At 38.9% G+C, this 27,753-nt stretch overlaps 2 protein-coding genes across 4 annotated transcripts; both read left to right on the forward strand.

The window, feature by feature from the left end:
• Positions 1-600: 600 nt before the first annotated feature.
• On the forward strand, positions 601-14,852 carry LOC148739597 (uncharacterized). Of its 3 annotated transcripts, none has more exons than XM_088748668.1 (7): positions 601-2,761; positions 4,007-5,058; positions 5,542-5,590; positions 5,738-5,966; positions 7,421-7,529; positions 7,875-9,099; positions 14,731-14,852. In XM_088748668.1, the coding sequence occupies exons 1-6, from the start codon at positions 1,111-1,113 to the stop codon at positions 9,087-9,089; spliced, it is 4,305 nt and encodes a 1,434-aa protein (XP_088604794.1). In that variant the 5' UTR covers positions 601-1,110; the 3' UTR covers positions 9,090-9,099; positions 14,731-14,852. The 3 variants fall into 3 exon arrangements, with proteins under 3 accessions (XP_088604794.1, XP_088604795.1, XP_088604793.1); XM_088748669.1 differs by lacking the exon at positions 14,731-14,852 and adding an exon at positions 9,437-9,553; XM_088748667.1 differs by lacking the exon at positions 14,731-14,852 and adding an exon at positions 9,397-9,525.
• LOC148739598 (uncharacterized) lies at positions 9,408-27,674 on the forward strand. The gene is made up of 16 exons (XM_088748666.1): positions 9,408-11,013; positions 14,731-16,364; positions 16,457-16,505; positions 16,678-16,790; positions 17,339-17,390; positions 17,937-18,078; positions 18,232-18,587; positions 19,292-19,515; positions 19,840-20,114; positions 20,848-21,177; positions 21,803-21,968; positions 23,643-23,705; positions 24,149-25,376; positions 25,999-26,137; positions 26,779-26,948; positions 27,309-27,674. Exons 1-14 carry the CDS (start codon positions 9,519-9,521, stop codon positions 26,031-26,033), a joined length of 6,162 nt encoding a protein of 2,053 aa, XP_088604792.1. The 5' UTR covers positions 9,408-9,518; the 3' UTR covers positions 26,034-26,137; positions 26,779-26,948; positions 27,309-27,674.
• The last annotated feature ends 79 nt before the right edge of the window (positions 27,675-27,753 follow it).

Consider the following 27,753-nt stretch of genomic DNA (forward strand, 5'->3'; position numbering starts at 1 on the left):
CCGTCATTTCTGCTGGCCGAGTAAAGGACAACCTCACGTATTGCTTGCTACCTGCAGCTCAAAGCTGGCGTAATCTGTAGAGAGGTTATCAACTTTCACTGCGTTCTTGATTAGGCAAACACACAGAAGAGGGTGATCGCAGACTGCACGCGTCGAGTCCAGTTCACGACCCTAGTGAGAATAGGACAATCCCATGGTCACTTGCGGCAAAATCAGCTCTCAAGTTCACGACGATTCACAAAGTGAATTTTTTAGGTTATTTTCAGAGTGCAAATAACGTTAAGTCGAGTACAAATATCACTTGGTATTTGTACTCCTGAGAACCGGTTTTCTCGCATCGTGCAAGCGACGAATTGGATTGAATTTACCAAAAAACAATGGCGGACAGTTTAATAATTTTTCTGATGACAAAGAGTCGGATTAGCTGGCGAATATTGATCCAATGTTATTAGATAAATCAAACAAAGAAACACAGTTAGGCGACAATAAAATTTCATCCTTTATAGAAGAAAATAGAAACAGCAGCACGACAAAGCGCCAGTTCAGTTCCTCTTCGCATACTTCTGTTGGCATGTTGGATAATAAATAACTTAATAGACGTTTTGGTGTGTCGTATCGCTGAGTATCTTTACTCGTTATTTGGCTCGTCAAAATACGGCACAACTCGTAGAAATACTCAGCGATACTACGCAACAAAACGTGTGATACAGATACACATCTTTCAAGCTGGGAACTTAGAAGAGCAAAAAAAGCGTTAGTTTGATATTCAGATAGGGATGAATACGCCAGAACAAACTGAAACTTTCTACCAAGCCGGAGGAAAACAGACGAGGAGGAGTTTTGGTCACTTTATTCCCCTGATCTTGAGCTCTTTCATGGATAAATGATGGCCTAATTATTATTGCAGAAGAGAGAAGCAGAAAATGGAAATAGAACATGTTGGATAAATGAATGAATGGGTGAATAATTAAATGTTCAGAAGTCAAAAAACTTCCAGCCTGAATGGTTGAAATTACTTCTGGGTATGCGTGATGAGATCGCGTGACTTATCTTTCGCGCACGTGTTACATGAAGAGCGGTCTGCGGTATTCTAACTGAAATGTGATCAATATGGCGGGAGTTGATATTGAAACTGCGCCAGGTGTACAACAACTTTTTAAAAACATCTCTCTTAAATTTAGTCCTGTAGAATCAGAAAGCGTTATTAAATCTTTGATAAAGAACTATGGAGGGAAATTTGAATCGCTGGATAGTCAAGATCTGATGAAATGTTTTCAACTTCTTGAGAAGCATGGCTATGTATCTGACAACAGACTCAAACTAATCGAAGACTTCGTTGCCCGGAAATCTAATGAAGAGGAACTTATAAAGAAAGATATAGATAGTTTTAAGGCATCCCGTCCGGTCAAAGCTGATCGAGAAAAGGAGTTACAAGGACGGAGCGAAGAAACCAAGGAAATTAACAAAAAACTGGAATCGAAGGATACCGGAGCACTAAACTTGTTTGGGTCGTCAGGTGTTGGAAAGACAAAGCTTGCCACTGAAGTTTGCTCACAGTGGCGTGGAATATGTCGTATTTTTGATTTAAGAGAAGCAAAGGACATGAGAGCGATCTATTACAACATGCTACATTCTCTCGAACTAGCAGTGCCAGTTGGTCATGCTGATCAAAATCATGTCGTTACTAAAATTCTGGAGAAGGTTGAAGAGTTGGAAGGGAAGAAACATGCTGTTCTGTTTATGCTGGATAATGTAGACCACTTTACTGCAGGAAAAAGTAAAGAAGGGAAAAACTTGAAAACGGCTTTCATAGAATTTTTAGCAAAGCTCTCAGAAAGCAAAGGAAAACGATCTCCTTTAAAGCTGCTACTCACCTCTAGGACCGAGCTAAGAGCGCCCAAAAAGGTGGAGGATTTCGAAGTGTGTTCCCTAGAAAGGACATCTTCAGAGAAACTTCTTTTTCCCGAGGGAACGATTGATGTTAAACCCCAGCAGAAAGATAACTTAATCAGCTTCACAAAAGGATTTCCTCTGTTTCTGAAAGGACTGGGAGCTATTTTGCGACAGGAACGAAAATCTCCAGAAGAACTCATTGAGGAAATTGTCCATGCTGTAAAGAAAATGAAAGTGGCGGAGGATGCCAGAGAAAAGCCTGCTGGTTTTGAAGAAGAAGGTGTGAATGTCAGTCAAATGTATGCAGTCAGTTTAATGTTCAATACACTTTCCACAGAAAGACTAAAGCTATCTGCAGTAGTGATTTCCTTGTTCCATGGGCCTTTCTCTGTGTCAACAGCTGCCAAAGTTCTTGGTATTGACCCAACAGAGGCCATAGTTCAGCTAGAGGGTCTCGTAGCCAGTCAAATAATTTCTGTTGTCGATGAGGAAGCTAAAGAAAGGAAATATGACATTCACCCTCTCCTACGGAAGTATGCTGACAGTATCAAGAATCAAGAAGATTTTGTTGCTCCTTACCTGGAAGCAAAAGGACGCTATTATGAACTCTTTATGTCCAGGATGGAGAAAATTGCCAAACTCATAGAGCCAGAGTATGTCAGAGCAATCCATTTATTTGAGACAGACAGAGGAAACTTTGAGTCAACTATTGAGATCTCCTTGCAATCAGAATATTTCATTGTTCCAGGTGAATACCATGAGAATGCCTTGATTAGTTCATTGCTCATTGCAACAATAAATGATGAGCAACAACTGATCAAGGTGTTTCATTCATGGGCGGAGAAGTGTGAAGATGATGGAGGAACAGGTGAGCATTACTTCTCAGTTTTTTATGATTTTCCACAAGTTCGTCAAACCTTTGTTTAATGGCCAGTTCCAGTAATATCCAAGGGTGGTCATAGAAATTATAAAGGGAGAACAGGCCCTGATTAATAATGGTAATTGAACTGAGTGGGGTGCAATTTGGGCTGAAATCATCTGCGTGATTTCCAAATGGAACTCTCGCTGTGCGCTCGTTCAATTTGAAATCACAAGTATGATTTCAGACCAAAATTGCACGACACGAGGTTCAATTACCACGTTATTACATCCATTTTGAAATCACCCAAATACAGGACTTGGTCAATTCAAATATTTTATTGATGCAGTACTGAGCTGGTTTTTAATTAAAAAGCAGAGCCAGAAACACTTTTACATCTTATTTTGTATGCAAAACAGAAAGACTTTGACGTCATGTGTCAAAAACTCAGTCAAGTGTAAAATGATGCGATTTAGAGCAAAAAATGGTGCGATTCGTGAATAAATGGCACCAATTAGAGCCAATCAGATTACAGGGACCACCAGTGATTTCAAAACGGATGTAATAAAGCCTTTAACTCGCAAGATCTGATTGTTAATTCTCCCCTCTAGCTGCTACACATTTACTTGTAAATTATTAAGGAGAATCTGGCATTAGATCAAGATGATAACTTCTACCCGATAAGTTTGAATATATTTACATTTATTGCCCATTGATGGATATTTGTATGGATAGTATAGGGACAAGTCATATGTTAATTATTTCTGGAAGTTAATGAGGGTTAATGGTTTCAAATTTATGTATGCATGGACATTATAAATTTATATATTTTTTTTATATTGATGAAAACCTCTTCTGGCTGATTAAATTATTTATTGCAATTGCAAAAATGTTCTTTTAATTAAAAGTTTGTTGACATATAATTATGGAAAAAAGAATATTGATTTTTTTCTGATTTGGAATTCCATTGTGTGCTTTTATTGTTTATCCTCAGCTGTGGCATTTCACACTCTAAGTTGCCCAGTGCAGTTTATTCTCTTTTTGGTATTACCTATGAAAGATGTAATGCAGTCCAAAATGGTGTTGTTATAAATTTACCTACCAATGGGATGTTTTACTTTGTCCTTTTATAATTATTATATCTTATTTAGTCTACCATTAATAATGGTAATTTTTTTTCAGTAGATGGAGCTTGTCTTTTAGTATATTTTGAATCCCTACTCATTACCAGTTATAAAATGTTTGTCTACCTAGGTTGTCTCACACGAGCACAGTTCAAGTCCTGGGAAGCCAGGCGAGTTGCTGAGATTGATGGAACAGACAAAGCTTCTGAAGTATTGAAGGCAGCCTTTTGTTCATTAGAGAAAGTTGAAGATGAATCTAGTGATTCTTTTAAGCTCACCAGAGGGTTTTACTTGTGTGTTAAAGGTGAAATCCTTTGGATGAATAGAGACTATGCGAAAGCACTAGGAAGTCTGACATTATCCTTAACTTTCTCTCAACCGCTTCTAAAGGAGCATACTAATCTTGCAAGGTGCTACAATGCAATTGGAAACACCTTTAATGCTTTGGATAAGCCCAGGAAAGCACTGGAGTTCTATGAAAAAGCCTATAAGATGCAAGAGAAATTAGCTGGCTCTGAGAACCACTTTGACATACCAATGTACAAGAATCAGATTGGAACTGCATATGAAGGCCTTAAAGATTATAAAAAGGCAGTTCAATGTTACAAAGATGCACTAAATCTGCTGGGGGAACTTAAACTTTTAGGTTACGAGGACGAGGCAATCTTTTGCAGAAACCTTGCTAATGCACTCATGCTTCTAGAGAAATATAAAGATGCAATTGAACCTTCAGAGAGGGCTTACAGCATAAGGAAGAAGCTTCTTGGAAATCACCCACAGACTGTGCGTAGCATTTTTCAACGAGGGGTCCTTCAGGCCAATCTTGGACATCGAAGAGAAGCTTTGCATCGGTTTCTTGAAGCGTGGGAGATGGAAAAGACACTGGGTGTAGGAAACCACAGTGAGGTGTGGCGAAAGATTATCAAGGGTGTGGAAGACATGTATGATTATACAATCACTGGAAGACTGAAGAATTCATTTAGAAAAGAGGCCTTCAGGTATTGTCAACATTTCTGGGAAGAACAGAAAGCTTCTCCACAATTCTCTTTCAATGAATATAACAGAGACATCATTGAAGCCTTGAAAGACCTTGCTGGTGATAAGAAAGACAAAAATACAATATTGCAGGAGGAGCTTTGGTTCTTCAAAGGGAGGTGCAAAGAATACGAGGATGCACTACAGGTAGGAGGCTTAAATTAAAGTATTGTGTTTCTCTGAAATACCTTAGTGCCAAACTTTTTTGACTTGGTTATTTTCCATCGCAAAAAAATTATTTCCTGCTTTGCAAGCGTTTATATTTACAGTTTTATTCTGGGTTGACACTACAAATTATGCTTCTCCAAGAACAAGTTCATCAGAAAAATCACATAATCTCAGCGTTTAGAGGTGGTTATAAATATAGAACTTATTTGAAACAAAGACAAGCATGTGTTGAATTTGAGGCATCCTCTCCAGTATGATATTGTTACAAGCATTGATTGTTCAGGTATTTTACAAAGCTTTTTTCAACCTCACTTTGAGACCTGATTCTGTACCTTTCCAACCCTTTGGAACACATCAGATGTTATGTGAAAGTCAACTGCTGTATTAATCTAAAATGGATGTCCATTGAAGTTACTTTAATGGAAGCTTGATCCTCATTTGATTACTGTTTTGCTTATTTAGGCTCTGCTTGAGACGGATCAGTTTCTAGAGGCAACCTTGCGATCTAAAGGTAAAAATTACCTAGACAGTTTATGTCTTAAAATGAAATTAATACGAAACAACTCTGCTAGAGAGCTTTTCAGTGACATTTTACTTTAAAGTGCTTTTTCCTGTAATCTCTATTAACTTTTTATTTATTTATGGTATGTATATGTAGCTGTACAATCCTCTCTTGAATGGGAGGAGGGTGTGAAGGATGTGGTTAAAAAAAAAAAGGAAGAATCTGCCCAAAAGAAAGCAATTAGGACTGTGGTGGAGACCGAGGCTAGATGTGACGAGGAGTTGGCAGCCAGCTCTGGAGAAGACCTTTGGGCAAGAGACGAGAACACAGATGTATCTTGGGAGGAGACAGCTAAGGTTGCTCAAACTGAAGCTGGAAGTTCCAGGTAATTTTCAATCAGTCTGAAATCGATTTTTAGATTGTGGAACTCTTTTAGGTTTGTCTTTTTTGATAGGAAAACAGGGCTGAGTGTATGAACATTAAGCATTGTTTGCATTCAGTTTGGCTTTTTTTTCTTTTCAGTTTTGGATTAAGTTTTTGTTTGATACTTTTTATCCTGATATTAAAATGGTAAATAGCAATTCAAACACCAGTCAACTGTTACAAATGAAAGACTACATTAGATATCTTGGTGTACTCATTGATTTGAATCTTTTATGGAAAATTCATGGAGATTACACTTGTCAGAAAATCAGTAAAACAATCGGAATTATTGCCAAGCTCAGGCATTTTGTTCCCCGTCATGTACTTTTCACTTTATACCCCTCTTTAATCTTACCCTATATCAGCTATGGCATTCATGCCTGGGGTCACACTGCTGAAGCGCATCTTCATAAACTACTAGTTCTTTAGAAGAGAGCCCTTAGGCTAATGTTCTTTACTGACCCAAGAGCTCATGCAGTTCTGTTATTGTTACTAACTAAACAGTTGCCGATATCATTCTTGTGCTTTGAGCAAATGAGCCTTTTAATGTACGATATCCACAATAATCTCGTTCCTGATAACATTAAGAATATGTTCACGAAGCTGGCTTCTGTCCACAGTTACCAGACTAGATCTGTTACCAATGAAAATTATTATGTTGAACAAGTTAGAACTGAAAATATGAAGAGAGCCTTTCTATTTCTGGCACCTTGATCTGGAACAGTATTCCACTTCCTATCAAAACACTAAAAAAAATCAATTTAAAAGTGTAATAAAGGAAAAACTCCTTGAAATTCTGAAAAAATAGGATGATTTTATAAGAAATGCTGATATTAGAGTAAAATTTTCAAAAAAATAAATGTGTGTACTTCCAGTATATACTACAGTCTGCCCTCCTGTTTCATTCTGTCTATAAGCCATACGGCAAACTAGATTTCTTTTAGGATTGCTTGTCTATATATTATAATTATACATAATTATAAACATTCATTTTCTATAGAATTCTTTTCTTTTTTTTAATTTTCCTCTCTTGTGCCTACCTCAAATAGCCCTAGCTACTCGCAGGACCAAGCACTGTAATTTTCTCATTGAGCTTAAATGAAATACCATATTTGAAATCAATGTGCTTTTTAAAAGGTCAAAACATGCTGTCTTGTATATTGACTACAGAGTCTTGGAATGTGCTTACATGATGTATATTAAGCACAAATTGCCACAACTTATGTCATGACTTTGCTTCCAAATAATTCAAAGACTTGAATGCACATGTAGAATAGTTTGTTTTACTTATGTACTACATCTCCTTTAAATTGTAAAGGACATGTCTTAGCATGTGAAATTTAAAACACAAAACTATTCCTCTTTGCAATGAAATGGAAGTAAAGCACTGACTTAACTTTTTTTTTTAATTTACAGACTCACTGTACCAATCCACACCCAGTGTACTTTTAAAGAGTCAGCATTTGTATCTGATAAGTTTTTGCAGGACAGCAAAGAAGAACAGCCACAGCATCATGCGGGAAAGGTAGAAATATTAAAGCTTCTTTACTGTGCAGTTCCCATCCATTAATGAAGATTGAGGTTTTTTCACACCTACAGACCACAAACCACAAGTCACAGTTAACAGCAATTATTTCCCATTCTTGAAAGTATTTTGCTGATATTAAGAAATCGACACGGGTCTTCCTCCTCGAAGTTAATCGCCGCCTAGTTACGTAAATGTAAATCACCTCTTGGCAATGATCCATGATCCCCTATCTTAGTTTCATGTCTGAATCACATTTCCTTCCACCCTGTAGTACCCAAGAACTCTTGAGCAACATCAGCTTGTGATTGTTGTCATTATAAATATTTGGTGATTCTTTTGCAGTTTTCTTCGGAAGTCAGCCCTTCTACAGCATGCCAAGAGAGGAAGTTGGAAGTTGTTCTTCTATGTGACGAGTGGACCTCCCGTGGAGGTGGTTTGTCCACGTTAAACAGGACACTGGCAAAAAACTTGGCAATGTCAGGGAGGGTTCGGGTTTCTGTCTTCCTTCCTGAAGGTTCTTGTTCCCAGGAGCATAAAGAGGAGGCTGAGAGGGACCGGATCAACGTGGTTGAAGCGAAAAGACGCGTAGCCTACGATGATCATCATCTCTGGTTGAGCTTTCCACCTCCACACCTGAAACCTGATGTTGTAATTGGTCACGGTCAGAAACTGGGTCGTCAAGGACAAATTTTCATCGAATCACCCCACAACTGCATGTGGATTCAAACGGTGCATACTGATCCTAAAGAGTTGAGCAAGTACAAAAGCAATGGTCAGGCTGTTTGTAAGGGAAAGAAAAAACATAGCAATGAAGTTGAACTTTGTGAAATGGCTCATCTAGTCGTGACTGTTGGACCCAAACTTTATGATGTTTTCTCTAAATACCTTGAATCTGTGACTGATTTGAATATCTTCAACCTCACTCCTGGTCTTTTCAAGGATTTTAAAGATTTGAATCATGTTCCCAAAGAGGGTTCCGACTTCAAAGTGTTGTTATGTGGCCGTAGTGATCTAGAAGACTTCAAGGTGAAAGGTTACGACATTGCCGCTAAAGCTTTTGCGTGCAGCAAGCTTAAAGAACCATCTTATCAACTGATGTTTGTGGGTACTTTAAAGGGAAAACAACAGGAGATGAAAGAAAAGCTCCTCGAGTTTGGCATTGTAGAAAATCAGATTTTCGTTAAAGAATTTGTAGAAAGTAGAGAAGAAATGAGGAGGTTGCTTTGCGAAGTTAATCTGGTAATCATGCCGTCGCGGACTGAGGGTTTCGGTCTTGTTGCCCTTGAGGCACTCTCTGCAGGTCTTCCTGTTCTTGTAGGAAACAATTCAGGCTTTGCTCAAGCCATAAGAGACTTACCGAATGGAAAGTCGTGCATTGTTGGCTCCGAGGAGCCTGAGGAATGGGCAACTGCAATCGCGACTGTTCGGAAAGAGTATGGAGAATCCGTGCAGAAGGTGGAGGAACTACGTGAAGCTTATGGAAAGAAATACAGCTGGAAGGAGCAGTGTGAAACTCTTGTGGACAAGATGAGGAAAATGGTTCAGGGTGTAAACTAAAAGATAGAAAGTGAGTGCCCTTCCTATATTTTATCAATTTAATTTATTGAAAAGCGAATTGAGTGTTGTTGAAAAATCCGTTTTGAAATCTGGTTGAATGCGCAAAAGAATCCCATAGTTAGAAGAAAAGAAAACATGAGTTTGTTTTATTAGGCTATTAGCCAATTTGGTAGTGGAAGCCGATCTTCAAATATTCTGGAATGAGCCTATGTACACCCTCTCAAAACAACAGTTTCTCCCTGAATCCTGCTTCACTGATAAAAAAATAAGGATTGTATATAAAAGGATCCTCCTTGCTCTCCCACAGATGCAGTGAGGCTTTTTAAAAACATCTCTCTCAAATTTAGTCCTGTAGAATCAGAAAGCGTTATTAAATCTTTGATAAAGAACTATGGAGGGAAATTTGAATCGCTGGATAGTCATGATCTGATGAAATGTTTTCAACTTCTTGAGAAGCATGGCTATGTATCTGACAACAGACTCAAACTAATCGAAGACTTCGTTGCCCGGAAATCTAATGAAGAGGAACTTATAAAGAAAGATATAGATAGTTTTAAGGCATCCCGTCCGGTCAAAGCTGATCCAGAAAAGGAGTTACAAGGACGAAGCGAAGAAACCAAGGAAATTAACAAAAAACTGAAATCGAAGGATACCGGAGTACTAAACTTGTTTGGGTCGTCAGGTGTTGGAAAGACAAAGCTTGCCACTGAAGTTTGCTCACAGTGGCGTGGAATATGTCGTATTTTTGATTTAAGAGAAGCAAAGGACATGAGAGCGATCTATTACAACATGCTACATTCTCTCGAACTAGCAGTGCCAGTTGGTCATGCTGATCAAAATCATGTCGCTACTAAAATTCTGGAGAAGGTTGAAGAGTTGGAAGGGAAGAAACATGCTGTTCTGTTTATGCTGGATAATGTAGACCACTTTACTGCAGGAAAAGGTAAAGAAGGGAAAAACTTGAAAACGGCTTTCATAGAATTTTTAGCAAAGCTCTCAGAAAGCAAAGGAAAACGATCTCCTTTAAAGCTGCTACTCACCTCTAGGACCGAGCTAAGAGCTCCCAAAAAGGTGGAGGATTTCGAAGTGTGTTCCCTAGAAAGGACATCTTCAGAGAAACTTCTTTTTCCCGAGGGAACGATTGATGTTAAACCCCAGCAGAAAGATAACTTAATCAGCTTCACAAAAGGATTTCCTCTGTTTCTGAAAGGACTGGGAGCTATTTTGCGACAGGAACGAAAATCTCCAGAAGAACTCATTGAGGAAATTGTCCATGCTGTAAAGAAAATGAAAGTGGCAGAGGATGCCAGAGAAAAGCCTGCTGGTTTTGAAGAAGAAGGTGTGAATGTCAGTCAAATGTATGCAGTCAGTTTAATGTTTAATACACTTTCCACAGAAAGACTAAAGCTATCTGCAGTAGTGATTTCCTTGTTCCATGGGCCTTTCTCTGTGTCAACAGCTGCCAAAGTTCTTGGTATTGACCCAACAGAGGCCATAGTTCAGCTAGAGGGTCTCGTAGCCAGTCAAATAATTTCTGTTGTTCATGAGGAAGCTAAAGAAAGGAAATATGACATTCACCCTCTCCTACGGAAGTATGCTGACAGTATCAAGAATCAAGAAGATTTTGTTGCTCCTTACCTGGAAGCAAAAGGACGCTATTACGAGCTCTTTATGTTCAGGATAGAGAAAATAGCCAAACTCATCGAGCCAGACTATGTCAGAGCATTCCATTTGTTTGAGACAGACAGAGGAAACTACGAGTTCACTGTTGAGATCTCCTTACAACCAGAATATTTCAGTGTTCCCGGTGAATTCCATGAGAACGCTTTGATTGCATCGCTTTTCATTGCAATGCTGAATGACAACAAATATATCAAGGTGTTTCATGCCTGGGCTGAGATGTGTGAAGATGATGGAAAAACAGGTGAGGGACACTAGAATGTTTGTCTGCTATCACATTTTTCATTTTTATATTGTAACGTTTTCCTTTTGTCTGGGAAGACATTGAAAAATCCCAACCATGCAAGAAGCAATCAGAATTTTCCAGTTTACTTTTGGACTGAGGAGTCCCGAGATAAATCTAATCATTCTGATTGGTTCTTTCGTGGTCAAAATTTTGAAAATGGAAATGGTTATTGGTGGTGTATTTTTGGTTGCAGTTCAAAGTAAAGAAGTGTGGTCCAAGTGCTGTATAATAAACTATAATTTTACTAACCTAGCTTATATTCTTGGATCATGAATATGCATTATAGACCAAGCATGACGTCAAGATGGCTGGATGTAGACTGAGATAAAATTGAGGTCCACAAAAACACAGAAATAATGAATTATAAATTGTAAAGAATGAGGTTTATATCATCCAGCTATCTTGACTGAACGTTACATTGGTCAGCAAAGCATTTATTATACAGCAAAGAGATTTCACTGTAATATTAAACAGGCATCACCTATTTATTGAGAGAGACGGGAAAGAAAGCCAACTTGTTTTGTAGTACAGTGAATGCTAAAGAGTTGTTTATATCCTCTTTGTTTTCACTGCCTAATTGTGCCCCTTATAGGAACTTCATTGTCCACATTATCCAAAAGTTGGGGGCTGCCCCAACTTCTTTGCTAGGCATCAAAATGGCTGGTCCTGAGCAGGCACAATGGCCGGCCCCTGCTGAAAAGTTTAAAAAAACTGAAACATAATACAGTTTGTTATCCAACTATACCTCATAGAATACAAATAACACCCAGGATGAGTATAAATATCTTGTGGTATTTGTACTCCAGAGAACCGGTTAGACAGGTTTTCTTGCATCGTGTAGGCAAGGAATTGGATTAAAGTTCCAAAAAAATGGTGGACATTTTAAATTATTTTTCTGATGACAAAGAGTCGGAATAGCTGGCAAATATTGATCTTAGTTTATTAGATAAATGGAACAAAGAAAAGCAGTTAGACAACAATGAAATTTCATTATTTATTGGCGAAAATAGAAACAGCAACACTACAGCGCATCAATTCTGTTCTGCTTCACATACTTCTGTCACACGCTCCCCATGAATAAATAGCCATGAAATTCGCCCGCACTGAAGTGACACTTTGGCATGTTGGATTATAAAATAATAACTAACTAGATGTTTTGGTTTGCTGTATTGCTGAGTATTTTTATTCATTACTTGTATTGTGACTCTCCCCACAGGCTCATCAAAATACAATATAACTTGTAACAATACTCAGCAATACTACACAACAAAATGTCTAATAAGATATATCTATTTATAATATCTGCAGATGCTATGACAGGCACCTTATTCAATATATCAGCCTAGAGCTCAACAGCAGATAAATGGTCAAATTTCAAACCAGACTTGGGCATCCTGCACATTAAAAATTTTCCTTGAGTTTTATTGGCAAGCATTTGTTAAGTAGTCAAATTTTAATGGCTTAAGTACTGTTGTGTTGAATTTTCATTGCTTGTTTTAAACAAGTAGAATCTGATGATGCAATTGGTGGCTTTTTTCATGGGTTTTCATATTATAACCACCTTCCCAAACATGTTTGCATTTGATCTGAACCTTAACAGGATTTCCTGTTCCTCATTAAATCCGGATGACTTATTTGGTTTAAATATATGATTCAGTTTGTCATATAACCTTGAAGCTCTCTGTCAACAACTAAGATAAAGAAAAATTTCTACTAGCCCCCAAAACAGTCAAGAAAAATGGATAAGGGACTGTGACCTTGAAGTGGGACAGAATTTGAACTGGAGGTTGATCTCAGTATTTACTACCAAGGCTGTGTACACTCAGTAGTAAGATAAGGAACTTCCAGTTCAAATTCCCCCACAGAAGTATAGCAACTAATAGCTCTTTAGCTAAAATACGAATTTCAGACACTGCTCTTTGTTGTTTGTGCAAAACAGACAAGGAAACATTAATCTATCTTTTTAGGGAATGCTTGGTAATGAAAACATTTTGGGGAAGAATTCATGCTTTTTTTGTTTTAATCCATTTGATACCAGCCTCAAGAGTTTTGGATATCTATGAATGTTTAGGTTTAGAGGAGAGAAATTAAAGATGATATTTTAGTTAGCCACTGTTTGCTCCTATCAAGATACTATAGTGTTATTGCTTTAAATTTAAGAACATCTTTCCATCTATTAGAGAATATATGCACAACAGGTAGAATATAATTTAGAAATTGAAAAACAAATATCCATTGTGACTGATACACAGAATAAATTTCAATAGAAGTGGCACAAAATACTTTTTATAATTGCTCTATAGTATGGCAGTTATAACCTGCTCTTCTTGCCCTGATCTTAAATCTCTGAAACTCAAGTTTACTAAATGCTGTACCATTGAGTTCCTTCAAGCAATTTCTCTTGACTATCCTACTCACTTTTTATCCTTTTTCCCTCTATAATTGTCAATATAATTATTGTTAATAAATTCTCTTTCTTTTATTGAAAATGATGTGTCTTCTCTGTGTGTGTGTTTTCTGCAGTATCACTTTGCAAGTAGTGTAAGTATAATGATATATGTAGCATATTAAGTAGTAATTGAATTATAAGAGTACTGTAAGTACCATAATGATAAGTGTTGTAATGCAATCTAGGCTTTAGGCAGAGATTTTCTGTGTAAGTATCCTTAATGTAGTTAATGTAAGTATTGCAAGTAGTGTTCTTTGATTATAAAAAGAAAATAAAAGATAAAAAGAAATAAATAAGAAATAAATGAATACATAAAATTAAAAAATTAAGATAATCATGCAATTAGCCATTTCAACTCTCAGGGTGTTATGTTGCAATTGAATCAGCTGTGGAAGAGGTTAATATGCATGTAATTAACAAATGGTAAACACCACAGCGTACACTATTGAGTTATGGATGCACGCGGGAGGTTGCTAAGCATGAAAGAAGTGTAAGAGTCGCTCGAGGCGATAGCCGAGAGCGACTCTAGCTTCTTGAGTTATGGATGCACGCGGGAGGTTGCTAAGCATGAAAGAAGTGTAAGAGTCGCTCGAGGCGATAGCCGAGAGCGACTTCTAGCTTCTTGTTATTAACATAACATTGATACATTGTAGCTAAAGAGTTCCCTTTTATTTAACAAATCTTACGCTACCAGAAAAAACAAGCGCGCACGGAAAAATAGTCTTTGCATTTGCTCACGTCAGCAGCGTACACCCATGGGAAAATGGGGGACGCTAAATTGACCAATTAGAGCGCGCGCTTTACTTTGGTTATGTTATAATTAGAGTTTGACAGAGCCAGTTTGAAATTATGCATTGTGGATTGTCATGCCAGAAAATGTCAGATTTTACTTTTTACTCCCGGTTACTCCCTGAAGTTTTGTTGCCATCATTTTTTGATGTCACAAGTAAACCAGACAGATATTACTCAGGATGGGCTTTGAGAATAAAAAAGAAAAACAAATAGTCAAAAAACAAAAACATACTAAAACAAAAACAAAAGAAAAACAAACAAAAAAAACAAAACATGAAATTTTCAAATCATTATTTGGTGAGCTGTTGTTTAAAACAAAATAGCAATAGACATGTAATAATTTGTTTCGTTATTTTCAGATACTGAGTATATACCGTTCATGTCAGCTGTGATTACGATGTGTTTATAATTTTTGATTCTTCATCTTTGTATAGGTTCCCTTGGCCGAGCGCAACTGAAGTCCTGGGAAGCCAAGCAAGTTGCAGATGTCGATGGAACTGAGAGAGGATTTGAAATGTTGAGGGAAGCTCTGAATTCACTGGAGAAAGTTGAAGATCAAACTAGTGAATCTTTTATGCTTGCTAAGGGGTTTTATTTGCAGACAGAAGGCGAAATACTTTGGAGAAACAGAGACCACAAGAAAGCACTGGCAACTCTGGAGTTGTCCTTAACTTTCTCTGAACCGCTTCTGAAGGAGCATACTGATCTTGCAAGGTGCTACAATGCAATTGGGAACACCTTTTGTGCTTTGGATCAGCCCAGGAAAGCGCTTGAGTTCTATGAAAAAGCCTATAAGATGCAAGAGAAATTAGCTGGCTCTGAGAATCACTTTGACATGCCAATGTACAAGAACCAGATTGGAACTGCATATGAAGGCCTTAAAGATTATAAAAAGGCAGTTCAATGTTACAAAGATGCACTAAATCTGCTGGGGGAACTTAAACTTTTAGGTTACGAGGACGAGGCACTCTTTTGCAGAAACCTTGCTAATGCACTTATTTTTCTAGAGAAATATAAAGATGCAATTGAACCTTCAGAGAGGGCTTACAGCATAAGGATGAAGCTTCTTGGAAATCACCCACAGACTGTGCGTAGCATTTTTCAACAAGGAGTCCTTCAGGCCAATCTTAGACATCGAAGAGAAGCTTTGCATTGGTTTCTTGAAGCATGGGAGATGGAAAAGACACTGGGTGTAGGAAACCACAGTGAGGTGTGGCGAAAGATTATCAAAAGTGTGGAAGATATGTGTAGTTGGACAGCGAGTGGAAAATGGAAGAAATCATTTAGAAAAGAGGTCGAGTTTTGTCAACATTTCTGGGAAGAAAAGAAAGCTTCTCCCCAATTCTCTTTCAATAAGTTTAACAAAGACATCATTGATGCCTTAAAGGACTTCGCAGATGACAAGAAAGACAAAGATGAAGCAAGAAGGGAACAGCTTTGGTTCTATGAGGGGATGAACAATGCCAGCGAGAAAGAGTTTGAAGAGAAGTTTGAATTGGAATCTGATAATGATGCTCTCTGTGTCATGGCGAGGGAGCGTGATAATCTCTTGATCGAGTTAGGGAAGTTCTACTCTCAGCTTCGTGAGCGTGAGAGGCTTGTGAATTACAAAAAGGACAAGTTGGCTTTGTACAAAATGTGTCTGGTGAAAGCAGGTTTCCTTGGTAACAAAGAGGACGAGCTGGATAAAGCATCATTGAAGGCTAAGGTTGAAAAACTTTACAAAGAGATAGGACAGGAAGGATCGATCTTAGAATTCCGACAGAGATTGTTGGCTTGTTGGCAAACTCAGTGGGAAGAAGGGAAAAGCAAGGAAAAGACAAAGAAGATCACCGTTGAAAGGGAGACAATAATCGATGGAATTCTTAAGCTATGCCAAGAACTTAAGGAAGTAAACATGTACAGAAGATATGGACAAGAGGCATTGAGCTTTTATGAGGAAATATGGGAGATAAAGCATGCTAAGATGAAGGAACCTGAAATGAAAAAGCGTCTCCGTAAACTGAAGGAGCTGGCATCGTCCATCGGAGATGACACGAGTGAGAAACTTTACAAAAATGCATTACAGGTAGGGTCGTGCCTTGTTTATCTATGAAAGTAGACATTGAAACAGATAGTTTCTAAGTTTATCTCTTCAACTGTTGTGTTTTGTTTCTTTAGGCGCTGGTTAAAACTGGGAAACACCCAGGAGCTGTATTAAGACCAAGAGGTACTAAAATTGTATAGAATTTGAATTTCTTAAACTTAAGACCCAAAAGATAATCCTATGGTGGTTCGTGGTTTCCAGTGATCTCTACTTCTTGTTACAATACACAGAGTTGTAATTATGGCATCTTGTCCTCTTTTTCCTTTTTCTTCTTCTTTTTTTTTTTTGTCTATAGCCACACAGACTATTCCCAAACGGAAGGAAGAGGAGAAGGATAGTGAAGGGGAAGACGAGGAAATCGAGATAGACTCTGAACAAGAGATCGAGATTGGCTCTGAAGAGACTAAGGTAGAAGAACTTTACAAGGAGACAGAACAGTCTTGAAGAATACTAAGAGAGATTTTTGGCTTATTGCCAAAGGCAATAGGAAGAAGTGAAAAGCATATCCTAGCTAGCATTAACCTTTTTTATTACATGACTCACGCAGTCAGAGGGCCAATAACTAAAATCAACCAATCAAAATGCTCTATTGCCGCTCAATATTCTCTGAGTATTGGACCGGGCTCTGTCCCAAATGGTCCGGAATGATACCGCACATGTGTCCCTTTGAACTTCAGTCGCATAGTAAATCTCTTATTAACCAAGCTTGCTCGAGACCATACCAGAAGAATATCAGCCCTTGGTCTTTTTTGTATGGACCTCGCTGCGCTCGGTCCATACTGTCAAGACCTCAGGCCAATATTCTCCCAGTACGGCCCTCGCGCTTGGTTAATAAGATATATGTATTTATGTCTTAGGGAGGGAAACAGAGCGACCTGCAATCATCTTAAATATTTAGTTAAAATTCAGATAGTTACAAAGTTTATCTCTTCAACTGTTTTGTTTCGTTTCTTTAGGTGTTGACCGATAAAAGGGGGAAACAGAGGGGAGCAATGTACAGACCAAGAGGTACAATTGTATTGGATTTGAATTTCTTAAACTTGAATTCTTTAAAGTTGATGATAAATGGGTACTGCCAAATTGTTAGGAAAGCCTGATGAAATGCAGGGGGGGAGGACAACTAATGATACTCCCAGTCCCTTCATGCCAAGGACACCAGGATAAGCTCCTAACGGATGAGCCACTCAGATGCTGGGATGGAGTCCAACAGACCCAAGCTGACATGGATGTTAAATTTTTAAAGTCAATCTTGCATTTTTTTTAAATGTTTTCAAAGATATGAAAGGCCTTCAAAAACTTCCAGTAATACTGTGCCTTCCTAGCAACAGCTATTTTCAATCTCCATGGGAAATACACGGTTGCATTTACTTACTTGGAATTGTGGAAAAAAAAGGATAAAGGATGAACCGCAAAAATGAACTGAGCTAGCTGATGAAAGCAAGTATGTTATTGATGTCAAGCTTAGCTTCATTAGTATTTGTAGAAGGCAATTTTAGAAAGGGACTGTAACTTTTGAAATGTCTCTTTTTTTCATGAAAATGAATATTTTTTTAGCCTCTGAGGGGGAAAAAGTGCCTGATTCCAAACTAAAAAATGGAGACAATGCAGAGGAGGAGGAAGAATTTGAAGTGGAGTCATCAGATAAAGAAGATGCAAAGCCAAACCCTAGAGACAGCAAAAGGACTGTGGTTAGGAGGTAATTAATTTTACTGTCAATGATTTTTCTGTGGGATTTTTCTTGTCTTGCTGGGCTCTCACAGACCTTTCAAGGGAGTGAGTCGAGAAAGTCTAAGGGTTGGGAACAAAGAATACTAAATACTAATGCACTAAATGTCTATTTGCTCCTTAGAGATGAGATAACAGACAAGGGAGACACATGGAACCTGCCAGAGGCTGGTGCATTTGTCACCTTTCCCCCAAGATTTGTGGAAGAACCCTTGTGGATCTCTTGTTCCTTGTGGAGTCCTAAGTCCCTCTCTCCTCCCATAGGCAGTAATGAGCTCTTAGTGAGCAATGTGATTGAACTATCTCATGATGGCCCACCAACTCTAGAGTCTATAGATGATGCTACAGAAAGCATAACTGTTGGTTTGTTGCACAGTGCCTCTGATTTCAAGGGATATGAGGTGGTTGTTAAGAAGCTGGTTGACCCAGAAAACAATGAGTGGGATGATTTGGAATCAAAAATGATGTGGAATACTGCAGGTATTTGAACTCATGTCACTTTAAATCATATCTACGGGCATTATTATTCTACAGCTGTAGATATAAATCTAAAGGAAATTTTTCAATTCCTTGGTGCAATAATGATGATTATTATATGGAAAGGTAGTCCTGAAGTGAATGCGAGTGTTCTGATTGGTTCTTATTTGGTCGGTATTTTCATGCCATACAAGCATTTCCATGGAAACAGTCCTAGGCTCTATATTTTTTTTGTCAAAGCCAGCAAATTCGAAATGGGCTTTAGTTTAGCCTGAGTACATTATGATAAAGTACTTACTATATGGGCATATGTTTGTTTAAGAAAAATATGAGTTTTTGAAGGACTGGATTTATGTACAAGAAAACTTGTTTTTATTGCAGACAGATTTATTTCCTCTAAATCACAAATTGAGACTTGCAGACTTGCAGTCCAGGTGGGCAGTTATCAAAAGCCAATTTATTTCTTGATTGAAAGCTTGGAAGAACAAAAATTAATACCAGACTAGTAATGCAAAGTTACAGATTTAAATTTTTTGTAGAGAGCAGATGCAATCCCCCTGTCGCTCTTACAAAAAGGTGTAAGTGACTTTTCCTGCTGGTACTCTGAAGAGGGCTTCGTGTTTAATCTGGTTTAATCCCCTTGGTGTCCTTTATGCCGTAGATTCAACTAGATGTTCAAACGCAAGTTTTCGCATTCTTTCTTGTAGAAATGAATCCAGCTGTTATGGACTGCCCATACGTTGAAGCTATTTGCCCTGGAATCTGCTTTACTTCCTTTGCGGCCGTTTGGCGCCTGAAGTCTTTTGTCTTCCTAAAGACAAAGAATTTGAGCCCCGAGTTTATTTGCACAGTGCCAGACTATCGAAATGTCTGTATTTCCGTTCCATGGAATTCTGTTCCTGACATTGCAGACTTCTCTTTAACTCTAAAGGTAACTATGCTTAGTGTAAGGTTACTAGTTTCCAGGAAACTGTCTACAAGTTCTAAGAAAGTATTTCGTGGTTAGGTAAATTGAAACATTTTCATGTAGCCTCAGATAAGTTTTCCAAATTAACCAGTGACAATCCTTTCCATCAATCTCTTGTATCATGATCTTTCATTCTTTTGAATTTGGTGTTTTGGTGCAGATCATCAAAGGATAATTATTGTTCGGTTTCCCAAATATTGAAGGTGGTTTTCACTTACTTCGCATTGGAAGAATCTAAATACTGGAACGTGGTTTCATAAATGTTTGACTTTTCCATCTGGATCACAGGTACAAGAGGCGCCAAACACTGATGGTAGAACAGGAATCCTACTGGGTCCGATTCTTCACATTTCGTGTTCACATGAAATGACGCTCTCGGAGCCAGCAAAAATCAAGCTTCCTTTTGTACTTTTTAATGGTGATAAAGATTTGTTGGACCTGCGTTCAGGTCAGTGGAGGATATTTCACTTTCAGCAGGAATGGGCAGATATTACAGATCAGTTGGAGATGTCAGTTGCTCTTACAGATGGAACAGTGACATTCAAAGTGAAAACTTTCTGCCGGTAAGTAAAGGCATTTGTTGGTATAGACTTTAACTTGTTTGGGACTCACACTTTTTTCTTAATTCACGCCTGTGAAAAAGTGAATGGCAACTTGCACTATTCGACGACTGCGCCCAACATGCACTGGTTCTGTTATTCTGTTGAATCTCATTGTCCCAGACGAGGAGGAGAACGATAGTATCGTCATCGTCATCGTCATCGTCATCGTCGTGACGACGACCGCGCCCAACATGTACTGTCTCTCTTATTCTGTTGAATATCATCGTCCCAGACGAGGACGAGAGTGATTACATCGTCATCGTCGTCACCATCGTCATGACGGTAACGACGACGACTATAACTAGGACTAGGACGAGGACGAGGTCTAGGATGACGAGGATAGGAAGGGTTTAATCTGGGCGGCAACAGTGACTGCTACATTAACAGTGACAGTGACAGCGAAAATAACTATCACGCTGACGTTGAGATGCATTTACAATAATAATGATATTATCAAAGACAGTAACACATACAATAACGTTGGCGATGGCAATGACAATGGAAATGACCACAGCATTCTGTTTACGCACGTCACACTCTTCTCAAGGTAACAATCTTGTTACAAACGGATACCTTCCAGGCCCATTGGTAGTTTGAGAAACTAACAACCTGCACAGGGACTTCCCTTTTAATGAAAACCAAAGTGGATGTTTTTCGATTATTTTTGCAATGATACCTTGTCGTTTTCTCTCAGATTTTGGCCGTTGAGAGTGGATAATCCTGCTGGTGTTAACGCTAGTGATGTCTCTGTTCTGGACAGGAGATCCATGAAACAACGAGCTGGGTTTTTAGCTTGCATTTGTCGCGATGTTCTACCCGAAAGATACTTGCTGAAACTGTTTTGTTTCCCACTACGTTTGAAGGTTAAAGTGTATAAGGGTATTGCAAAGTTAGATTACGATGTGATATTTCAAGGAGATGGAAACTCGAAGAAACCTCTATTTAACGAGGACGAGACGTTTGTTTCTCTTTCAAAAGGACTGAAGGTGCGTGAAGAAAAACATGCTGAAGACCTCTCCTTAAAGTAAGTGTTTGTTACCTTTATCATAATTACTATCGCTTGATGCTAATTCATTTCATGTATATTTTATTTGGTATGTTCGTCTGGCTGGACTAGATAGGGTCCCACGTAGAGAAGGTCAGATGGAAAGGCATGATCCTGACCACCCACAACAAGTCAGCATTTTAATTGACTCCCTTAATCGTTGAAGCTCGTTTTCAACAAAATCGTTATGGAGTATTACCACCAAATTAACTAAGATTATCTGTTGAAAGGTATCTAGAAGGTAGAGGTTATGTATGGGTCACAGGTAGAAAAATTTAATTGTAGAAAAGTCAGCAAAATATGCAAACTCAAATTGGGAGTTAATTATGGCAACTTTGCCACTGGTTCGTCGGGTCGACATCCCACCAAAGAGCTTTTAGTGTCATTCTGCCAGAAGCAAAAACTTACCTGAATAGACATATGGTCATAGGGCGAAGTAATGTGTTGTCGTTGAAAATGCACCACAGAGAGATTCAAAAACTGGGCAAAAATTCCCATAGAAACTCGCAAAGCTGACAGATTTCCAGGTTAATTTTTGTCACAAGAATCCCGGTTGGATCGCTGTTACACTAATAGAGATGTATTCTTTTCTTTCTTGTGTCAGGTTTTATGACGATGAAGAAGACCAAGATTATGTGTACGTCACTATTGAAGATGAAAGTAACATGTCAGTAGACTTCTTGAAATGGATTAACGGCGAGGAAAGAGAAGACCCTGAACGGTTATGTACAGTTCCCATTACTATTCGAAGAAAAAGCTCTCTATCGCAGGTATTTCGTCTAACGTTCAGCTGCATTGATCCTTCTCAATTTGCATTCAAAAGGTGTGACACCAAATACAAAATATACTGGTCTGGCACAATCGTCAGTTTACTTAATTAGCGGCAAACATGATCAGAAAATTATTTGTAAGTAGTTAATCTATTTTCCTCACACATTCTCTTCTCGATGACAAGGGTCATCTATACTTGTGACGGGGCACAGGATTTCGTACACTAACGCTTTTCCGTTAAACGGGTAAAAATAAACGGTTTGTAAACGGATAGTAAACGGGTAGTAAGAGCGTTTAAACGGTTTGCATGTCCGTTTAAACGAATAGTCCAAAGCGTTAAACGGTAGAGCAAAGTCCAAAAACGGATTCCGTAAACCGTTATACGGCCGAGAAAAAAAATAAACGGATGGCTTAAAACGTTAAACGGTTGAACAGCATCTATAAATATTATTTTTATGGATAGCTCAAAATGTTAAACGGATGGACAAAAACCTTGAACGAATGAGGAGGGCTAAAGAACGGCGGAAAGTCATGCACATATCGATAAGAAACCGTTGCGAACAATTATACGAATTGTTCATGCGGAACACTGACGTTTCATACTAATAATATTCGACCGACAACGATAGAAAACTAAGTAAAATGAAATTACTAGCCTGCAATTAAGCTATCCACTGGCGAGTGAAGCGAGCCGAGAGCGAGTCTCGCCCTGGAGAGCTCGCAATGCGTTTGAAAATTTGTATAAGCAGAGGAAGCAATCTGTCAATCATACCATGTGGACTGAACATTCTCGATAGAAAGAAAATAGAGTTGAGAAGCAAAGTCGTTTTTTTTTTCATGTTCCTACATTGTTTCTTCTATGTATTGACTGAAATGAAAACGCGCTATCAAGTGAAAACGTTGAGAAATGCCGCTGATTTTGTAGATTTCACCGTCGGTTAATCGAAACAATTTTGCATACGCATCTAACAAAACTCAACTTTCTTTCGCTCGTGTTTCATCTTGCATTCGATTTCGTAAAGTAATGTGTAATTACAGCTTTTATAAAGCAATTTCCGTTTCCTTTCAATCGACGGAAATAAAAGATGAGAAACTCGATAGCCACGGATTTTGTAAATTTTGCCGTACACGTCAATCGAAATAAATTTGCATAATCATGAAAACAAATCTCGCTCTCCTCGTTAAACGGATGCAAGTAACTGTTAAACGGATGTATTTTATTTTAAACGGATAGGTTAACCGTTTAAACGTTTTGTCGAAAACGTTAAACGGATGAGCAAAGCGTTTAAACGGATGAAGAAAGCGTTTAAACGCTTTAATGATCCGTTTTAAACGGATAGTAAACGGATAGTAAACGGATTGATTCGTTAAACGGTAAAGCGTTAGCGTACGAAATCCTGTGCCCGGTCACACTTAATTACTTTGGTACTGATTTGACGTTATCAACGGCTGCGTTGACACTTGGTTCTCGAACATTGGTGCTAGGGCACCGGCACAAAATGGTGCTGTGTTCGGCACTGGGTACCCCATATATCAGTGCCCAGTTCATAGCCCGAGTACAAGGTCACGAACTTGTACTCGGGCACGGGCATAGTGCCCGAATTCTAACGTTTCAATTATTTTCCTTTAGTTGTAAACGGAGATTAATAAGGATTGTTGTTATTTTGTTAAAGGACCTATTTGCATCCTCTCAGTCCTTTCCACGGACAACTTCACCCAGGAAACCAGAAACGATTGTAAGTTGGTGTAGCAGTAATTTCCCATGTATCCACATATTTTAAGCCTAGTTACATGAAAGCTGCTCTGTTATCGACATTCGGTTTGATTGACCGCAGATAAATCATATAGATATACTACGCAAACTGAAATTGCCAAGTAGCACCCTAATTAATTAAATCTTTGAGTACGTGCCGAATCTGGAGGATGGTTGTCTTTTTTTTTTTTTTTTTTTGCCAAGTCGGTAGTCGCTCAGGTTTGGAGTCATATGAGAATTGCTGACAAGACACCTTCTAAGATTGTATTGCAAAGCTGAGGCAAAGAAAGCATTACAAGGCATATTTTTTGAGTGTACATTTGCATTTATCTATCTCTCGGTATGTCTATATCTATCTCACTTTCCAATTTGGAATTCCGGTATGGTACTTTATTTTTATCTAAAGATATGGTGCTCTTGCTGCAGGCGTCTTCAAATATAACTGGCAGGTTTCAAAACGAACGAGGAACTCGAGTTAATCCAAGAGGGTCCGACTCAATATTGAAGGTTTCTCTTTTGGCAAGTGAGTGGAATTCGTCAATGGGAGGATTGTCCACAATTAACAGACACCTCGCCATTCAATTGGGAGGTCACAAGCAAATGGAAGTCACTTTCCTTGTTCCTCCATCAAGCTGCTCTGAAGAAGAGAAAAGAACCGCACAAGGTCACAATGTTACCATCAGGGAAGTACAGAGTCGTCCGGGTTACAACTCCCTTGACTGTCTGATCTCTCCACCGAAAGACCTGGCAATTGATATAGTAGTGGGTCACGGTCAGAAGCTTGGTAAACAAGCCCAATTCATCACAGAATCGCACGTTTGCAAGTGGATTCAGGTAGTGCATACTTCACCTGAGGATCTAGGAATGCACAAAGACTATCCCATGGCCATTCAAAAGGGCGAGGAGAAGAAAACAACCGAAGTAGAGTTATGTAAATTAGCAGATGCTGTTGTTGCAATTGGACCGAAGCTAGGGGAGACCTTCTCGGCTTATCTTCGCTCATGTGGAAAACAGCAAGATATAATTGAGCTTACTCCAGGCATCTTCAATGAATTTTCGACCATAAAACATGCTGCAGTGGACAATATAAACTTTAGGGTGTTGACCTTTGGTCGTGGTGACCAAGAGGATCTTAACCTGAAAGGATACGATATAGCTGCTAAGGCAATAGCTGAACTGAGCGACCCTTCTTACCGCCTAATTTTTGTGGGTGCACCTGAGGGAAAACAGGAGGATATTAAAGAATTTTTGCTTCAGAACGGAATTCTTGATACTCAGCTAACTCTGCGGAAGTTTGTGCAAAGCAAAGAGAAATTGGATGAACTGTTTTGTGAGGTGGATCTTTGCATTATGCCATCAAGAGCAGAAGGTTTTGGCTTAACGGCCTTGGAGGCTATGTCAGCTGGTCTTCCCATTCTTGTCAGTGGCTGTTCTGGATTTGGAGAAGCACTGTGCACTGTGCCATCAGGCGAAAATGTTGTTGTCAAATCTAATGATCCCAAGGTATGGGCAAAGGCAATTGTTGGTGTCCGCCAGAAGGAAAGATCACAGCGACTTGAAGAGATTCAGCAGTTACGGTCTGCTTATGAAAAGAAGTATAGCTGGGGAAAGCAGTGTGAAACTCTCGTGAAGAAGATGTGGGGCATAAGTTATGGTAAGAATATTCTGTTTTTCTTTGTGAAAATACTAAGTTCTTTTGTACCGCTCGAGGCGATATCAAATGTGTTCCACTACTTCATTAGAAATATCAAATCATACCGAACATACGAAAGACGGGAACGTTTGAGCCCTTTGTTGGAACAGGGAAGCTGGTAACTACCATATCACGAGCATGGTACAAGGATAAATTTTTAAATCTCAACGAGGAATGGATCCTGAAACCTTCGGGATCCTTGCTCTGATTCTCCACTGACCACTGAGCTTGAAAGAGCTTTTCGTTGAGCTAGTCTATTCCAAACTTGAAATTTGTCATCTTTCTGATCCTAGTAACCAATTAGTATCAATGTGATTGTGGAATAAGTTTATTACCTCATCAAATGTTGCCGATCCTAGCACTACGCAGGGGTCCTGTCACATGGAAACAGAGCAACGGCTTAACTCATAAGATTCCGGCATTTCTATACAAGTAGCTTAGTGGTAGAGCATCACGGCACGGAATCTCAAAGTCTGGGGCTGGATTCCTGGTCGGGGAATCATATTTTTTTTTCCACGTTCAGGCTTGTGTAAAGACGAATGACTCCTTTTCTAATAGGAACCTTTTTATTTGTCATCACTAGGGGCAGCCGCAGAAGTCTCGGAGCGTAAAAACTGATCGTGAATGCCGTCCAGGAAACACAGTCGTACGAAACATCATCTTTCACTCAGATATCTACTTGGTACGAAAAATGGGTTGCTTGGGTGTGTCCTGCGGAAAAAGTAGGTTGAGTTATACCTCATAATTTTTTGCAACCAGCATACCCATAATCTAGTCAATCGAACGGTTTTATTCTAGAGAAAGTCGAGTTTCTAACCTGTACACACTCGTAAGCAACATCCACTGAGGCCAAGATCTTCCTATAGGAGATGTCCGTTTCTGTGCGATTGACGTAACAAGTGAGACATTCGTGCCATGGGCTGCTTGTGGCGCACATTTTAATGTAGGTCTTTGATGACGGGGGGGGGGGGGGGCGGGGCGGTCCTGTTCCTCCCAACCATGCAGAGGAAGGGGGAGAGGGAGTTCCGAGGAAAAGGTGATAACTACCAACGAATCTAGTGCCAGCGTTGCTATTAGAATCACTTGTTTCCTTGTTACAGTGGTTGTTTTTGGCAATGATTATGAAATGAATTTTGACGACAAGGTAATTGAGAATTTGATTCACAATTCTTCTTTGGTTTCTTTTGGGAGTCAAAGCATTTACCGAACAAAATATTTTGTTGGAACGAAAAGTTGGCGACTTGAAGTGTTGGCCAGCTGCCAGCTCTGCCCGTAATGCAATTTCTCTCACAGTCCTTGACAGAAATCTGCCTTAGATGATGGTCCATTGACTAACAGGAATTTCATCTTGTCCTAATTGCAGGAAAATTAAGTAAAGCACTTAAAAATGGAAAAAAAAAATTGACGAAAAAAGGCCACAACACGCACAAAAATAACCTCTGGAATTCAACGTGGACGTTATCTCAGTGGAGTATAACAGCTAAGGACATAATCACATGCATCACCATTTACCCTCGAGCCGTTCTTACATAGGTGAGTTTTAGTGTGGGGCTCTCGCTCATTCTCTTTCTCTCATTGTATAATTGTCTATTACATAAGTATCATATCTGAAATCTAGTACTTATTAAACCACGGATATGTTACTCATCTGCATTTCCGATTTCACGACTTACATCAGTCAAAAAGGAAAAAAAAAAAGATGTCAAGAACGCACTGTAAACATGCCTTTTTGGATGTAGTCAGGTCATCTAATTTGCCTGACTTGTGAGCTATTGCAGGTTCTTTAGCGCTTCTCTCATTGCATAATACCGAGAGGTAGGTTAGACTTAATGTGTCAACCTAGGTTGTTTGAATTGCACTTAATACCTTTTCGTTGTCTTATTTTCGCTATAGAACCTCACCATGGCAGCAGAGCCGACCTTTGGCGTAACAATAAACAACTCAGCTCAAATTTTTATAAAAAAAAAACGTCTTTGGTTCAAGATTCGCCGAGGCTTTACGGTGCTGTTTGTTGCTTTGGCTGACATTCCCCGACCTCTGAATGGAAATACTTCTGGAATAGCGAAGAGAGAGCTTAGAAACTCACTTAAACTGTCAAATTCTTCATCCATAGTTTGTTTTACCTGTATGGATTTCTCGGAGCTCTTTCCAGTCATAACCCATCTTCGTTTTGGTCCTGATTTAGCTGCAACGTAGCTTAAATGCCACTTTTAAAATAAGAAAAATCAAGTACATGAAATCATGTTTTTGTGTCTTGCACGTTTCATTGATTTTGTTTCCGCAATATGCTTTCTCGTGCCCATTTCCGAATTACCTTTAGCCTATTTTTCGAAGCAAG

The sequence above is a fragment of the Stylophora pistillata genome, chromosome 2 (assembly GCF_964205215.1).
Source record: "Stylophora pistillata chromosome 2, jaStyPist1.2, whole genome shotgun sequence".
NCBI classification, from domain to species: Eukaryota; Metazoa; Cnidaria; class Anthozoa; order Scleractinia; family Pocilloporidae; genus Stylophora; species Stylophora pistillata.